General features: G+C 40.2%; 1 protein-coding gene across 1 annotated transcript in view; it reads left to right on the top strand.

The window, feature by feature from the left end:
- The window catches only part of LOC124622651 (unconventional myosin-IXa-like), a 329,610-nt gene that overhangs the window by 120,099 nt on the left and 191,929 nt on the right, over nt 1-17,582 (top strand). The window contains exons 10-11 of the mRNA XM_047148429.1: nt 4,817-5,015; nt 7,536-7,599. Coding sequence (XP_047004385.1) covers nt 4,817-5,015; nt 7,536-7,599 — 263 coding nt within the window. The remainder of the gene's footprint in view (nt 1-4,816; nt 5,016-7,535; nt 7,600-17,582) is intronic.

Below are 17,582 nucleotides of genomic sequence, written 5' to 3' on the forward strand. Positions count from 1 at the left end.
ATATGCTTTAGCTACGAAATACGAAACAAATGCCTGTTTCGTTCAAGAAAGTTTTAGACGAATCGATTCAAATCATTAACTACATAAAATCAAGGCAGTTGAAGTCAAGACTTTTCACAATACTGTGTGAAGATATGGGAAGCCTTCATCTTCCCTGCTACTCCACGCAGAAATGAGATGGCTCTCACGTGGGAAAGCACTCTCTCGGTTGTACGAATTAAGATTGGAAGTCTTATCTTTCCTTTTGGAGCATAACACCAAATTAGTGGACCTTATTAATGACTAAAATTGGCAGTGTATACTTGCCTATTTGTCAGATATTTTCTCCAAAATGAACAAAATGAATATTTCACTCCAAGGGCAAAGTGAAACAAAGGTCACTGCTATCGACAAAGTTCGAGCATTCAAGAGGAAAATTAATTTTTGGTCTGAGAGTATCGGGGAGGGGGAGGTCGAGTGTTTTCCTCTTCTCAAGGAGTTTTTGGAAAACAAGACATTGGCGCTTGGGAAGAATTTGTTTCGTCAAATCCTGAAACATCTCCGAAGATTGACGTCATTGTTGGAGCATTATTTCCCAACAGCTGAAGATGAGAAACTGCAGAAATATGAATGGGTGGTCAACCCATTCACTGTATCCAAAAAGCCGAACATTCTATCATCAAATGAATATGAGTTGTTGGTAGAAATTGCCACAGACCCTACTTTGAAATCAAGTTTTGAGATTGACGGTTACTCACACTTTTGGCTCCGTTTGCATAACAAGAAATACTACCCCCTGGTTGAAAAGGCAAAACGTGTACTTCTTCCATTTGCCACAACATACATGTGTGAATCTGGATTCTCGGTCTATGCTGCCCACAAAACTAAGTACCGAAGCTGTCTAGAAGCAGAACCAGACATCCGTCTCCAGTTGTCAAGAATTGAACCCAACTTTTCAAAATTTTGTCAACAGAAGCAGCCTCAACCATCACATTAGGAATCCATTATTATTCCTACAGACTCATCTATAGTAAAGAAGAAAGCATTTTTCTTAGTAGTAGCTCAGTGAAAGTGCTTGAACAATAACTCTGTAGGAATTTTGTTTCTGTCTTGTATTATTTACAAAATAATTATTAATTGAATTCTGTTGGCATTGATATTTTTGTTATGAAAATTAAAATGATCTCTAAAGCTAATTTCTTTACTTTGTAGTATATTCCGTCCTCTCTGTTAAATATATGGCCTGTCTATACTTCAATTACAATTACTTGCTATTACTCTGACACTATATTGTGGCAACTGGCTGCAAGCGTAAACAAATGTGGACTTTTCGCATGCCACCTTGTAAAAGGTAAACCTCCTCTGCCAGAATTGTTTCCTTTGAGGAAAAAAAGTCTTACATTCTGTGAAATGCTTTGTCTTCTTATATAGAAATAAGAGCGTCTGTTTGTTTGTTTTCCTAATTTGCTGACTGACACGATATAGTGTCCAAGTAGTAGTTGAAGTTGTCAGCTGTGGCTAAACTGTTGCACGCCTTCTGCCAGTTGCCAGCTACCCACTGTTGCAATGCCGCCTGTTAGCTGCCGGCTATGGACTGACAGCTGCCCAGTAGATACACAAAGATGTAAAAATAACTAGACTTTCCAAGCTGTTTACATGAGCACGAAAATCGATTGTGGAACTGGAGAACGGCTTTATAAAAGCAGATTTCCAGAATCGATTTTGAATTGTTTACCTGTTCAACCAAACGCGAAACTGGGACATCGGCTTACGAAATCCGGTTTTGGAAACGCATGTGAACTGGGTGAATGTATTCCCACACATAGCACAACAGATGTCACAATAGTCCTCTAAAGACAATTCCATGGCCCCTTTTCTTTCGTGATGTGGAATGGCCGTGCAGTCTATGGCGCCATGTCGTCATGGACTGCGCGGCCGCTCCCACCGGAGGTTCGAGTCCTCCTCCGTGTATGTGTGTGTGTGTGTGTGTGTGTGTGTGTGTGTGTGTGTGTGTCCTTAGCGGAAGTTAAACTTAGGTTAATAGTGTGTAAGACTAAGGACTGATGACCTCAGCAGTTAGGTCCCATAGACTTTACACACATTTGAACATTTTTCTTTGGATTTCACGCAAAACCTAAAAACAAAACACACACACACACACACACACACACACACACACACACACAACTGTTATGAAATATGCATGCTCCTTACACAACAATAGCCAAACAGTGGAAGTGAACGGACCACAAGTGGCAGCTTGTCAACAGTGAACAGTTTGGACGTGACGTTGACTGCTCTTGGATGAAGTCAGCTCCAACGTGTGAAATGTCAATTACCAAGTAATTTTAATCAGGCTATAGTGTGTTGAACAAAGGGAGTAAATCCACTAGCAAGTGTCTGGATACAGTGGGAATTCAAATTGGATCGTTAATTTCAAGTTGTTTTCATTTATCTCTAATCCAAAGACTATTGATACTTCGGGGGGGTGGGGGTGGGGGTGGGGGTGGGGGTGGGGGGGGCGGTCATTGGGAAGGTGGCACTTGCATTAAGAAGCTTTCAGTTCCCATGGGTTTCGCTCTGAAATTTAAAGTTACTGCGCTCTTGACTGACTAGGGGTCCGCCATGGATTTTCGACTAAAGAAGGGGCCTGCCAGCTGAAAAGGTTGAGAAGCTCTGGTATAAAGAATTTCATCCATGTACAGGTACAGTGTGTCAAGTACGATTGAAAATAGAGAAAGAGTGTTTCATACTGTTGCTAAATATTTGCATTTGATGGGTTTGGTTGCTGCACAAATCTAAACAGAATTGGATGAAGTTCTCACTGACAGTGCTTCATCATTGAAGACCATTTACTTTTGGATTAATGAATTTTAAACATGGTCGAACAACCTCGAAGACTAAGCCCGCTCTGATTGTCTAACTGAGGTCACCATAAAAGTAACCATTGACAAAAGCCATGATATGGTAATGCAAGACCAACAAATGAAAATTTGAGAAATTGCCGAGATTATATTCATCTCAACTCAGCAGGTGCATAATATCCTGTACGGAGAATTGGCTATGAAGAAGTCTTGTGTAGGTTGATGCCGTGACTGCTCACAGTTGACCAAAAGTGCATCTGGCACATTTCAACACAATGTCTGTCAGTGTTTAATTGCAATCTGCAAGACTTTTTGTGCCTATTCGTGACTGTTGATGACACCTGGATCCATCATTACATACCATAACCAAAAGGACAGTCAAAACAATGGACAAAGGCTGGTGGAAATCACCAAAGAAGTCAGAGTCAATTTGTCAGCTGGCAAGGTGATGGCCATCTCTCTCTTCTTCCTCTTCTTCTTCTTCTTCCTCTTCTTCTTCTTTTTTTTTTGGGGGGGGGGGGGGGGGGGGGGGTTGTTCCCAAGGAATAATCCTCATATATTACTTGCAGGGTAGGAGGAGAACCAAAACTGGAACCAATTATGCTTCATTGTTGGATTGTTTGGGACTTGCTTGGGCTGAAAAAAGGCAAGGTTGGCATGCAGAAAAGTGCTCTTTCACCAGGATAATTCACTGTCCCACACATCAGTGATAACAATGGCGAATATGCTTGAATTGGAATTTGAACTGGTTCGTCGTCCATCCTAATCACCAGATTTAGCCCCAAGTAACTTTTCCTTGTTCCCTAACTGAAACTTTGGCTTGCTGAGAAGAAATTTTTAGGAAATGAAGACAGGGTAATTGCAATCGATGAATGTTTTGCAGAGTTTGACAGAATCTATTTTTCCAATGGGATGAAAAAGCTGGAGAATTGCAGGACCGAGTGTATATCCGTCAAAGGAGACTGCCGAGAAGTAGGGTGAGTTGTTTATGAATCAAACATTTTTTCTTACTTTTTTAACAGACTTACGAAACCATAATCATATATAGAGACCTCTGGTAGACAGAATCGTGCGCGCCATACCCTGTGCGTAAGTCGAATGTGGCCTCTGGTCACTGATTCGCGAGTGACCATAGTATTTCAGTGTAGAATGCCAGCGGCCTGGTGCAGTGGCGTGTATCCGGGTATTATGTACAGGGTTGTACCACACATAAAACACAAAATGTGTACATCGAATAATGAGTCTTGAGCAAACTATGAAATGAGGACGAGATTAATCTTTTACCTTTGTTTTATTATTGCAGCCTGATGTCGTGGTTTAAATATGTATGAAAGCGCAGGTACTGAGTCAGTGATCCAGTATCTGATATTCTTTGATGTAATAAATTAACAGTTTCAGAAGTGGCAACCAGAGTTTGTATCACTCTCTTTAGATCATCCAGACAACTGAAAACTGAATAATGGATTTAAAACAAGTCCCAGGATAAGGATTCACACCGGCAGTATAATAATATTTTTGTCACCATGACCTGTGAGGTTAATTGCATAGAGATAATTTTCTAATGAGAATGATTTTAAAATTTGTATAAATAAAAGTGCATCGAAATAGGTACAATGTAAGACTACATGTTTATATGAATGCTGTAAGAGGGACAGCCACACTGTTCATATGCATCCTCCTTTGTTTGTTTGCTATAGTTTTTTTTTTTTTTTTCAATATTTTGTATATCTCTTTGTCCTTTGATTACTTTTCTAATTTTAAGCTGTGTTTTTGCTAAATTAATAGCATTATTCCTGGCATTCCTTAAAGTACTTGAAATATGCTTAGTTTATGTTATGTTTTCTGTTTGATTACAATAGTTATACTATGGTTGTTCTGCATCGCAATATCATTCATGTATGAACGTATCCCTGAAATTTGTATATAAATAAAATAACGATCGTATTACTACAAATGTAAATTAATATTTTTAGGCAGCAGAGATGAGGGAGAAGAACTTGGATCTTATGAGGCAAGATATTGTCAGTGTACTAAAAAACAGCAGTATGGCATTTGTTCGAGAACTAGTTGGTGCTGATCCAGTGGCAGTTTTTCGTTGGGCTATTGTGCGTGCTTTTTTTCGGGCCTACTTTGCATTTCATGAAGCTGGTCGGAAGCATCGACAAGCACGTGGTGAGCCCATATATAGATTATATATATTAATTCTGCTCATGTAAAAACTTTAAAATTTCTTTCAGTGTTCTTAAGACTGAAGGTAGCTACATTAGATAAAAAATATCATTATTTTGTCTGTAATTAAGTCACAGATAACGGAGTGAAGACATTAGTTATCTTCTTGTGGTGATTTCAGAAGGAAGACAAACTATGTTATTATGTCTCCCTGAGTGCAGATGTATGTACTCTGTACAGAAACAGACAATGGTGATATTATTTCTCCCCCTTTCCTAGTGTTGTTCTAACCTATTAATCACTGCCATTATAAGATTTTCTTTCTGTTATAAAATTAAATGTTCATTTACATATGAATATCTCAGAATTGACTATTCACGACTCCCGGAAAAATAAACCTTTGACCTGGTTAAAAAAAATTTCTGGACCAGGACTTACGCCCAGGCGGTCTCAGTATTCTGATAGTCCAGTTTAAAAAGATGCTGCCATCTTTAACAATCATAGTGGCCATTTACAGTGGCACGCTGTTATTTCTGACAAAATAGGCAGCCACTTATTACCACCACAGGAAATGAATAGTTTTGATATTGTCAGTACTGATTTTGAAACAAGTGATACAGAAATAGATTTTTGTATTAGTAATTAAAGAATTAGTAAACACAACCACTCACTCTGTAGAGTGTGCTAAGATGAGGGTTGATCTGATAATGGATGTTGTTCTCTGAGTAAGAATGCTGCAAGCTGATAATGGGATTTTAATGCAAAAATGGAACAAAAGTGAAAGATAAGTCTTAAATGAGGAAAAGTAGGTAATCATTCACCACCACCACCACCACCACCACCACCACCACCGCTACCACCACCACCCATAGCTTTAAGCACGTCATATTTGTATTGATCCTGGATGTGTTTTAGAGTCATCTACCCACCTTCCATTAAGTTGTCTCTATCTGTTTTTGTCCTCTTAGTATCTATTCACCCGGCTTCATGCTCTATGCTTTTCATTTTTGACAGAATTAGATCTTTCACTTCTGTCTGTTTCATGAACCATAAATTTGTTTTCCTGCCAGTTAGTACGTCTCTCCAATGCTTATCAAGTAGACTTCAGTTTTTAAAACGTTTCGACATTAAAAGCAGAAATAACAGAAGTAGATAATAATAGAATTTTCAGAGGGCAACATGTTTGTCCTTTAAACATCATTTAAGAAAACAGAAATAAATTTATTCGGCAAAGTGCAAATGGAACTTGAAAAGCACAATTGCGTACATTTCATCAAACAATAAATAAATAATTCAGAATATTGGTCATAAACCAATCAAGTGTTGTCTAAGGATTTTTCTGCCACTTATTCATCTCTTTCTCATGTGGCATTGATTAATATAATATCAAGTTGTGCCATGGCTTAGAATCAGTATTAATGTAGGTTACTCAGGTAGTTATTAAACACTTAAGAAAAATGAACACCTATCGTTATCAGTTGAGCTTGTTTCAGTATTTGTTTGAACCTGAGCTGAAGATCTCTGAAGTGATTTTAGTTCCTCTATGGTGTATGAGGTGACCCCCCCCCCCCCCATCCCTTAGTGAATGTATAGGGTTATTTTTAGCTCTTTGTACAGTTTGACAGTTGTTATTTCCGCAGCATTAGAATTACTTATTCTGATGCTCATTTTAGGCACTTAAATGTAGAGGGAGGATGGTTCATGTATACTACACTGTACATTTTATAGGCTAATTGAAAATACATCTGTTTGAAACTACCATGCTGCACTTCTGATACACTGAAAACTTTTAAGCTGTATTGATTCGAATAGATGTGCAAACCCACATCGCACTGTTGTGACTATGTTCAGACCTCCGCACACTGAGGTGCATTGTGAATCATGGAAAAATAAAAGTGTAATAATATATTCAGAACATCTAAAGTATTGTTTGTACTCATTATTAATTTTCGTTACTCATTTGTTCATTATCTACAGTTTTGGCAATCTTAGTACTCATATCCAAGTATCAATATTATAGATTATGAACACTGTGGATAATGTGTAACAAAGAATGTTGTAGGCTTATACCCATTGAAATATGTGTGTTGGAATCAAAGGAAAAAATTTAAGTGTTATGTACAAAACAATTGTGGGAAATATATTTCTACAGATTTAAGAATGTACATTGCAACGATTAATTTTTTTTAAATGTCAGGCAGATTGAATGGCTCAGTGATATACTTAACTTCGTCATCAGTGGGAAAGGGTTATTCATAGATGATTTCCTTTTAGACATGGTGTTCCAAAATATTTCGTTTTTGTCAATAGTTAGCCTGTGTCAGTGTGTGTGTGATTGTTATGTTATGCAATTAAAAACAACTTACCAGATCTCCTTAGAAGTGTTTGCACTTCTTTAGTGATAAGTTTTTTGTTCCGATGATCCTAGGAATAGATAATTTTAAATTTTCTCTACATACTGGAATGCAGTTTTGCAAAATGCTTTTCTGCTCTAAACCAATAAAAAATTTACTCTATGCACAGATGGTAGCAAACCTGGACTTCAGAACCGGTGCCGAAATCATTCTCCCAACGAAAATTTGATCAGGTAATTATTATTGTTATTGTTGTTGTTGCTATTATTATTATGATTGATCTTGCTTTCTGAGGCTAAGTATCTTGATACATACACCATTGGTCTTTGTTCGGGCAGTTTCTTAGACTTATCAACATTCCATGCATATAAATGCAGTAAGACACATCTACAGATTTAAGTGTTTTCATAGTGGGTGGCAATTTTGTTAGATAACCTTTGATAAAAGTAAAAAATATATTTCTTTCGTGGTGGAAAGTACGTTATTTAATGAAACACCCTGCAATTGTTTCATTAAAGCAACTACTTTTTTAAAGGCCTTAATTTTAATTTTCCTCTCTGCACAATTTTTTTAATTCATACTTAGTTTTTGACTGTCTCAAATTGATTGGCATTTCTGTGTATTATACTGTCTCTCTCCGCATTTCATATGGCGTTTGTGATGTATTCATGTATGACTGTTTTCCGACCTTAATCTTTTTCCTTATGCCGTGACACGTGGTCTGTCTGAACTGCAAGAACAGTTGAGCTGTTACATAACCTCATGGAAAACAACTTTCTTAAATCTTTTTGGTAGGACCAAATGCATATATGTGGACTCATGTTGTTTCTACTTTGAAGACAACCACCACTGGTTGAACAAATTTGATACATGCACAGATATGCAGCAAAAGTCTTTTGTCTTTTGTGTCAGATATCATCCAAGACAGTTTCCAGCACAGAGTAAGAAAATGTCTGTTGCAAACTACTCTTCCACTGTCACTGAGGTGACTGATCTTGATGAACAATGGAGAAAATCCTTCAACTTAGGTTTCAGATTCCGTAGTTTGTCACATGTAGATTTCAAATCATATTGAAGATTACTGAAAATGTTTGTTGTTGAGGTTATTTGGATAAGTAGCAGCTGCATTGGACCTTGCTACATCGTCCCACCACAGTTTTCTCAGGTCTTTCAGTTCTTTATCCAGCCATGATGAATTTGATCCTGATTGTTTAACTGATATTTGCACATCTACATTTGAAAGCCTTGCTGCCACTGCTAATATCTTTTTGCCTTTTCTTGTTTTGCGTCCTAATCATGTTACTTGGTTTGCAATTGTTTGGGCTATTGAAGTGCCTAATATTTCTATGCCTTTTTCTATTTTTTTAAAGCAGATCCTGTATTGGAGTTGAAAAATCTATTTGAGGTATGTTAGCGTATTTGATGAATATGCTGAAGAGAAAATAGAATTATAAACCAAATAAGAGCAAAAATCAGCTCATTCACATTATACATTATTTTAATTGTGACTACGCTGATTTTGGTGTTAATAACGTAAATGAGAAATGTGTTGCCCCAAAATATTTTACCACTATAGACGCTTTCACTAACTGAATAGACAGTGGGCTTTTACGGTATCAACAGCACGTAACTGCACCTCTACAGGTTAGTTAGTTATTTAGAATTAAAGTTTGTAGTTTATACTTGGGAAAATTACTTTTCACCTCTCAAATGTCGCTGTATGACATATTTCAAGAACTTACCCACGTAGCAGAAGCACAAAGAACAGTTGATAACTTTAAACAACAGGAATTAAACTTTGTTTCATATTGTTCAATGTAAGTGGGGCAGGTAAATCGGTGTGATCAGATATTTGTTAATAATTAATGTGTTAGTGTGAATCATCAGATTTTTTAATGAGATGCTGTACCAGCTTTATTCTGTAGGGTTGATTGTGATAGTAATTGTGCACGGTTACATATATGTATGTTCAAATGGTGCCGTAGGCAGTCTGTGAGTATTGAAATTGCCCAACTCGTAACATGTGTTTGATAGATTTTGAATGCAATCTCTTGACGTAGTTGCTAAGAGCACTGAATTTTTTTCTTTAAATAAAATTGCTTTAATTTTATACTTGTTGACCATTTATTACATGTTTGTGCATTATATAAAATAGATGTGTATTATAACTTTAAGAAGTTGTTTTACCAGATGCATTTTGTGAATTGTGACAATTTTGTTAGGCTTAGAATATTTTATCCATACAAAGTTTTTTATTACTGTGACCAGTACAACAAATGATACAGAAGAGTAAAATGTTTACATACATTTAAAAATTTGCATTTACTAGTTAAAAACATAACTGTTGTTTCTCATTTCCATGTGTAGCCACCTAGTGACACTTTCGGCAGTGAATCTCACGATTAACAGGATTGCGTAAGTGTTGTTGCTCTCCCATCATTTTAAAAATTGCACTTGATGTGTCACATCCTGCTGGTGCCCTTGTAATTACTCAGTCCAGTACTTACGCATGAATTTGTCTTTCTTCCACTTAATCTTTTGTTAACCCATTAGTTACCACAAAGCCAAGAAGCTAGACTTGTCATACAGCGTCTTTCATTTTACGGAAATATTTTGAATAACATCTTTTTTGTGCTACGTAGTAGATATGGCTGCACCATAAATATCAGTTGTAAACCATTCATGTAATTATATTATGCTTGCATGATTAAAGTTTCCAACACCTCTGTAAAATAAATTGCTGTACTTTTTTATATACTACCACCTTAGCAGGTAATCAACTGTAAGATGTTCTCTTCATCTTCAGTTTTGTGTAATGTTGCATTTGTGCGTCAAGACTCGTGACATAATTGTCAAACACATTTCTAACTTTTTTTCATTTAAAATATGAGATAGTAGTAACAGGAATCTGCTTGTTTCGATATGTAACAATTTGCACTTGTCTGCAGTAATTTAGCATAGTTGAGTGGATTAAAAATTTATAGGGAAGAACAAAGATGATGTGACTTACCATACGAAAGCGCTGGCAGGTCGATAGAAACACAAACAGACACATACATACACACAAAATTCAAGCTTTCGCAACAAACTGTTGCCTCATCAGGAAAGAGGGAAGGAGAGGGAAAGACGAAAGGAAGTGGGTTTTAAGGGAGAGGGTAAGGAGTCATTCCAATCCCGGGAGCGGAAAGACTTACCTTATGGGGAAAAAAGGACAGGTATACACTCGCGCACACACACACACACACACACACACACACACATACATACCCATCCGCACATACACAGACACAGGCAGACATTTGTAAAAGCAAAGATATACGAGGGCCGTTCAGAAAGTAACCTCCGGTTGATTTAAAAAAATACACCAAGTTAAATAAAAATATTTTAATATATACATCTTACAACTACATCTTACAACTACATCTTTGCACTATTTTTCTACATAGTCTCCATAGCGATTGAGGCACTTTAATCGTATCTCTTCACAAGCTTTGAAATTCCTTCTGCATAAAAATCACCCGCTTGTGCCTGGAGCCAGCCTGTGACCGCATCTTTGAGCTCTTCGTCGTCATCAAACCGCTGTGACCCGAGCCATTTCTTCAAATGCATGAAGAGGTGATAATCACTTGGCGCCAGGTCTGGGCTGTAAGGTGGATGGTTGATAACGTCCCACTTGAAGGACTCAAGAAGGGCCGTTGTTCTGCGAGCAGAGTGAGGACGGGCGTTATCGTGCAAAAAAACGATACCGGAAGTCAGCATACCACGGCGTTTGTTCTGTATAGCCCGTCGTAACTTTTTTATTGTTTCACAGTACACGTCTTGATTAATGGTCGTACCACGTTCCATGAATTCAACCAACAACACCCCTTTGGCATCCCAAAACACCGTTGCCATCAGTTTTCTGGCAGAAAAATCTTGCGAGGCTTTTCTTGGTTTGGTAGGCGAATTTGAATGTGCCCACATCTTTGATTGTTCTTTTGTCTCAGGGTTCACGTACTTAATCCAGGTTTCGTCACCGGTCACGATTCTGTTTAACAATGGTTCTCCTTCGTCCTCATAACGTTGACAGAAAGCCTAATGCAGAGGCCATTCTTTGAGTTTTTTGGTGGTCGGTAAGAATTTTGGGCACCCATCGTGCACAGAACTTACGGTAACCCAATCTTGCTGTCACTATCTCGTACAAGAGAGTCTTAGAAATCTGTGGAAAACCACATTGAGAAACGTCGATTTTCACGAACTTTTGCATCAACTGTCTGAACGAGTTCGTCAGTCACCAATGATGGTCTACCACTCCTCTCTTCATCATGAACGTTTTCTCGTCCACTTTTAAATAAACGTACCCATTCACGGACAACTCCTTCACTCATAACTCTTGATCCGTACACGGCACAAAGCTCACGATGAATAGCTGCTGCAGAATATCCTTTGGCTGTAAAAAACCTTATGACAGCACGCACTTCACATTTGGCGGGGTTTTCTATTGCAGCACACATTTCAAACTGCCACAAAAACTAAACTAGGGCAGGTACGACGTTCACTCGACCACGGCTTGATGCCGACTGACCTGTTGAGTGCGTGAACGCACAGATGGCATCGCTACTCCCCCCACAACCCGCACTGTGACCAATCGGAGGTTAATTTCTGAACTGCCCTCGTATATCTCTAAAAACAAAGATGATGTGACTTACCAAATGAAAGTGCTGGCAGGTTGATAGACACACAAACATACACACAAAATTCTAGCTTTCGCAACCAACGGTTGCTTCATCAGGTAAGAGGGAAGGAGAGGGAAAGACGAAAGGATGTGGGTTTTAAGGGAGAGGGTAAGGAGTCATTCCAATCCTGGGAGCGGAAAGACTTACCTTAGGGTGAAAAAAGGACAGGTATACACTCGCATACACACACACATCCATCCGCGCACACACAGACACAAGCAGACTTTTGTAAAGGCAAAGAGTTTGGGCAGAGATGTCAGTCGAGGCGGAAGTACATAGGCAAAGATGTTGTTGAATGACAGGTGAGGTATGAGCGGCGGCAAATTGAAATTAGCGGAGATTGAGGTCTGGCGGATAACGAGAAGAGAGGATATACTGAAAGGCAAGTTCCCATCTCCGGAGTTCTGACAGGTTGGTGTTAGTGGGAAGTATCCAGATAACCTGGACGGTGTAACACAGTGCCAAGATGTGCTGGTTGTGCACCAAGGCATGTTTAGCCACAGGGTGATCCTCATTACCAACAAACACTGTCTGCCTGTGTCCATTCATGCGAATGGACAGTTTGTTGCTGGTCATTCCCACATAGAAAGCTTCACAGTGTAGGCAAGTCAGTTGGTAAATCACGTTGGTGCTTTCACACGTGGCTCTGCCTTTGATCGTGTACACCTTCCGGGTTACAGGACTGGAGTAGGTGGTGGTGGGAGGGTGCATGGGACAGTTTTTACACCGGGGTCGGTTACAAGGGTAGGAGCCAGAGGGTAGGGAAGGTGGTTTGGGGATTTCATAGGGATGAACTAAGAGGTTACGAAGGTTAGGTGGACGGCGGAAAGACTCTTGGTGGAGTGGGGAGGATTTCATGAAGGATGGATCTCATTTCAGGGCAGGATTTGAGGAAGTCGTATCCCTGCTGGAGAGCCACATTCAGAGTCTGACCCAGTCCCGGAAAGTATCCTGTCACAAGTGGGGCACTTTTGGGGTTCTTCTGTGGGAGGTTCTGGGTTTGAGGAGATGAGGAAGTGGCTCTGGTTATTTGCTTCTGTACCAGGTCGGGAGGGTAGTTGCAGGATGCGAAAGCTGTTTTCAGGTTGTTGGTGTAATGGTTCAAGGATTCCGGACTGGAGCAGATTCGTTTGCCATGAAGACCTAGGCTGTAGGGAAGGGACCGTTTGATGTGGAATGGGTGGCAGCTGTCATAATGGAGGTACTGTTGCTTGTTGGTGGGTTTGATGTGGGCGGACGTGTGAAGCTGGCCATTGGACAGATGGAGGTCAACGTCAAGGAAAGTGGCATGGGATTTGGAGTAGGACCAGGTGAATCTGATGGAACCAAAGGAGTTGAGGTTGGAGAGGAAATTCTGGAGTTCTTCTTCACTTTGAGTCCAGATCATGAAGATTTCATCAATAAATCTGTACCAAACTTTGGGTTGGCAGGCCTGGGTAACCAAGAAGGCTTCCTCTAAGCAACCCATGAATAGGTTGGCGTACGAGGGGGCCATCCTGGTACTCATGGCTGTTCCCTTTAATTGTTGGTATGTCTGGCCTTCGAAAGTGAAGAAGTTGTGGGTCAGGATGAAGCTGGCTAAGGTAATGAGGAAAGAGGTTTTAGGTAGGGTGGCAGGTGATTGGCGTGAAAGGAAGTGCTCCATCGCAGCGAGGTCCTGGACGTGCGGAATATTTGTGTATAAGGAAGTGGCATCAATGGTTACAAGGATGGTTTCCTGGGGTAACAGACTGGGTAAGGATTCCAGGCGTTCGAGAAAGTGGTTGGTGTCTTTGATGAAGGATGGGAGACTGCATGTAATGGGTTGATGGTGTTGATCTACGTAGGCAGAGATACGTTCTGTGGGGGCTTGGTAACCAGCTACAATGGGATGGCCGGGATGATTGGGTTTGTGAATTTTAGGTAGAAGGTAGGGGTGCGGGGGTGGGGTCAGGAGGTTGATTGAGTCAGGTGAAAGGTTTTGTAGGGGGCCTAAGGTTCTGAGGATTCCTTGAAGCCCCGCCTGGACATCAGGAATGGGATTATCTTGGCAAACTTTGTATGTAGTGTTGTCTGAAAGCTGACGCAGTCCCTCAGCCACATGCTCCCGACGATCAAGTACCACGGTCGTGGAACCCTTGTCCGCCGGAAGAATGGCGATGGATCGGTCAGCCTTCAGATCACGGATAGCCTGGGCTTCAGCAGTGGTGATGTTGGGAGTAGGATTAAGGTTTTTTAAGAAGGATTGAGAGGCAAGGCTGGAAGTCAGAAATTCCTGGAAAGTTTGGAGAGGGTGATTTTGAGGAAGAGGAGGTGGGTCCCGCCGTGACGGAGGACAGAACTGTTCCAGGCAGGGTTAAATTTGGATAGTGTCTTGGGGAGTTGGATCATTAGGAGTAGGATTAGGATCATTTTTCTTCGTGGCAAAGTGATATTTCCAGCAGAGAGTACGGGTGTAGGACAGTAAATCTTTGACAAGGGCTGTTTGGTTGAATCTGGGAGTGGGGCTGAAGGTGAGGCCTGTGGATAGGACAGAGGTTTTGGATTGGGAGAGAGGTTTGGAGGAAAGTTTATCTACTGAATTGGGGTGTTGTGGTTAGAGATTGTGGTGATTGGAATTTTGAGGTTTTGGGGGCAGTGGAGCTGGAGCTGGAGGTGGGAGATTGAGTAGATGGGAGAGACTGGGTCTGTGTGCAATGAGAGGAGGTTGAGGTTAGCTGGAAAGGTTGTGAAGGGTGAGTGAGTTGCCTTTCCGGAGGTGGGAAACCAGGAGATTGGATAGTTTTTTGAGGTGGAGGGTGGCATGCTGTTCTAATTTGCGGTTGACCTGTAAGAGGATGCTCTGAACAGCCGGTGTGGATGTGGGAGAGGAAAGATTGAGGACTTTTATTAAGGATAGGAGTTGATGGGTGTGTTCATTGGCTGAGTTGATGTGTAGGCGAAGGATTAGCTGGGTGAGAGCAATGGATTGTTCAGTTTGGAACTGGTACAGGGACTGACGGAAAGAAAGGTTACAGCCAGAGATGGGAACTTTTAAGTGTGAGGCCTTTGGGGGTAATGCCAAATGTCAGACAAGCCTGAGAAAATAAAATATGGGAGTGTAATCTGGCTAGAAAGCCAGTGTAATCTGGCTAAACAAGCCTGAGAAAATAAAATATGGGAGTGTAATCTGGCTAGGGCGAAGGCATGTTTGCGGAGGGAATGTAAATAAAACTTAATGGGGTCGTTGTGGGGATGTTGTGAGGGTGACATGTTATTAGAAGGTGTGAAAGCACCCACGTGATTTACCAACTGACCTGCCTACACTGTGAAGCTTTCTATGTGGGAATGACCAGCAACAAACTGTCCATTCACATGAATGGACACAGGCAGACAGTGTTTGTTGGTAATGAGGATCACCGTGTGGCTAAACATGCCTTGGTGCACGGCCAGCACATCTTGGCACAGTGTTACACCGTCCGAGTTATCTGGATACTTCCCACTAACACCAACCTTTCAGAACTCCGGAGATGGGAACTTGCCCTTCAGTATATCCTCTCTTCTCGTTATCCGCGAGGCCTCAATCTCCGCTAATTTCAATCTGCCACCACTCATACCTCACCTGTCTTTCAACAACATCTTTGCCTCTGTACTCCCACCTCGACTGACATCTCTGCCCAAACTCATTGCCTTTACTAATGTCTGCTTGTGTCTTGTGTATGTGCAGATGGATATGTGTGTGTGTGCGAGTGTATACCTGTCCTTTTTCCCCCCTAAGGTAAGTCTTTCCGCTCCCGGGATTGGAATGACTCCTTACCCTCTCCCTTAAAACCCACATCCTTTCGTCTTTCCCTCTCCTTCCCTCTTTCCTGATGAAGCAACCGTTTGTTGCGAAAGTTTGAATTTTGTGGGTATGTTTGTGTTTGTTTGTGTGTCTATCGACCTGCCAGCACTTTCGTTTGTTAAGTCACATCGTCTTTGTTTTTAGATATATTTTTCCCACGTGGAATGTTTCCCTCTATTTTATATATAGGGAAACATTCCACGTGGGAAAAATATATCTAAAAACAAAGATGACGTGACTTACCAAACGAAAGCGCTGGCATGTTGATGGACACACAAACATACACACAAAATTCAAGCTTTCGTAACCAACGGTTGCTTCGTCAGGAAAGAGGGAAGGAAAGGGAAAGACGAAAGGATGTGGGTTTTAAGGGAGAGGGTAAGGAGTCATTCCAATCCCGGGAGTGGAAAGACTTACCTCAGGGGGAAAAGACAGGTATACGCTCGCATACACACACACACACATCCATCCGCACATACACAGACACAAGCAGACATTTGGGCCCAAACTCTTTGCCTTTACAAATGTCTGCTTGTGACTGTGTATGTGCGGATGGATATGTGTGTGTGTGTGTGCGCGAGTGTATACCTGTCATTTTTCCCCCTAAGACTCCTTTTACAGACCTCACATTTCTTGATTTGTCTACCATGTACTTTGAAACTGATAGAATGTGGTTCAAAATTGTTTTCTGTGAAAATGTTTCTGGAATAATAGTTAATATATAGCCATGAAAATTCACAGCACAATAAAAGAGTGAGACATAATGAATATGATGATAAATATTTTAAAAAGCAAGATACATGATTTTCTAACTGAACAATGCTACTACTCTGTGGAAGATTTCATGAAGGACGAAATGATACTTTGAGCTGGGTCCCTAAAATGGAACAAAAATTTATGATAGTTATAGTAGGTGTAAATACTGTAAGTCTGACAAATTTTAAATCAGTAAATTCTCCACAAAGTATTATTCTAAGTGTGACAAAATTTCAAATAAGCTAATTGTTACCTTGACATGTCTCCTGTACATCAGACATATGATCTGAAATTGTGTACATTATGATATGAACAAAACACATTTCACATTAAAACTTGCAGCTTTTCACTGTAGGATGCACAATATTCAACAGCTGAATTGATATTTGTGAAAAATTTGTAACAGGGGGTGCAAGAGAGCTTTGGTTCTTTTTCTTCTGAAGAAAGAGGGGTCAGTTTTGCTGTAGTGTATTCATCCATAGCTTTAGTAATTTCTCTGCACTTTCTTGATGCATAGAGCTTATGACTCGACTTCACTGACCATGGTTACTTAACAGGACTAACACCTACCTCTGTAATTGACTGATTCAAGGTATTTGCTTGTGCCTCTATTGATTAAAAATCTGAACCATGGGAAGCTTCCCCTTGTTCAGATACTATCATTGTTGTTATTCTGTCAAAACATTTAGAACACACAAATTCGTCACTGGAAACATCTTCACTAGAAACAGAGTTTTCAAATGAGAACACTTATTCCCAACCTGAACAAAGTCTGTTTTTTTGTTTGTCTTATATGGAAGTGCAAATAGTCAGCACACTTGACTCTCTCAGAAGACATTTCAAATAGTCCTTTTCACGGAACACACTGCAGCTTTGTCAACTGGCAAATTCCTCACGAAAACACAGAACTCACTGGATGTCTCAGATTTCTTATAATCTTCTT

This window comes from Schistocerca americana, chromosome 7, assembly GCF_021461395.2.
Source record: "Schistocerca americana isolate TAMUIC-IGC-003095 chromosome 7, iqSchAmer2.1, whole genome shotgun sequence".
NCBI lineage: Eukaryota > Metazoa > Arthropoda > Insecta > Orthoptera > Acrididae > Schistocerca > Schistocerca americana.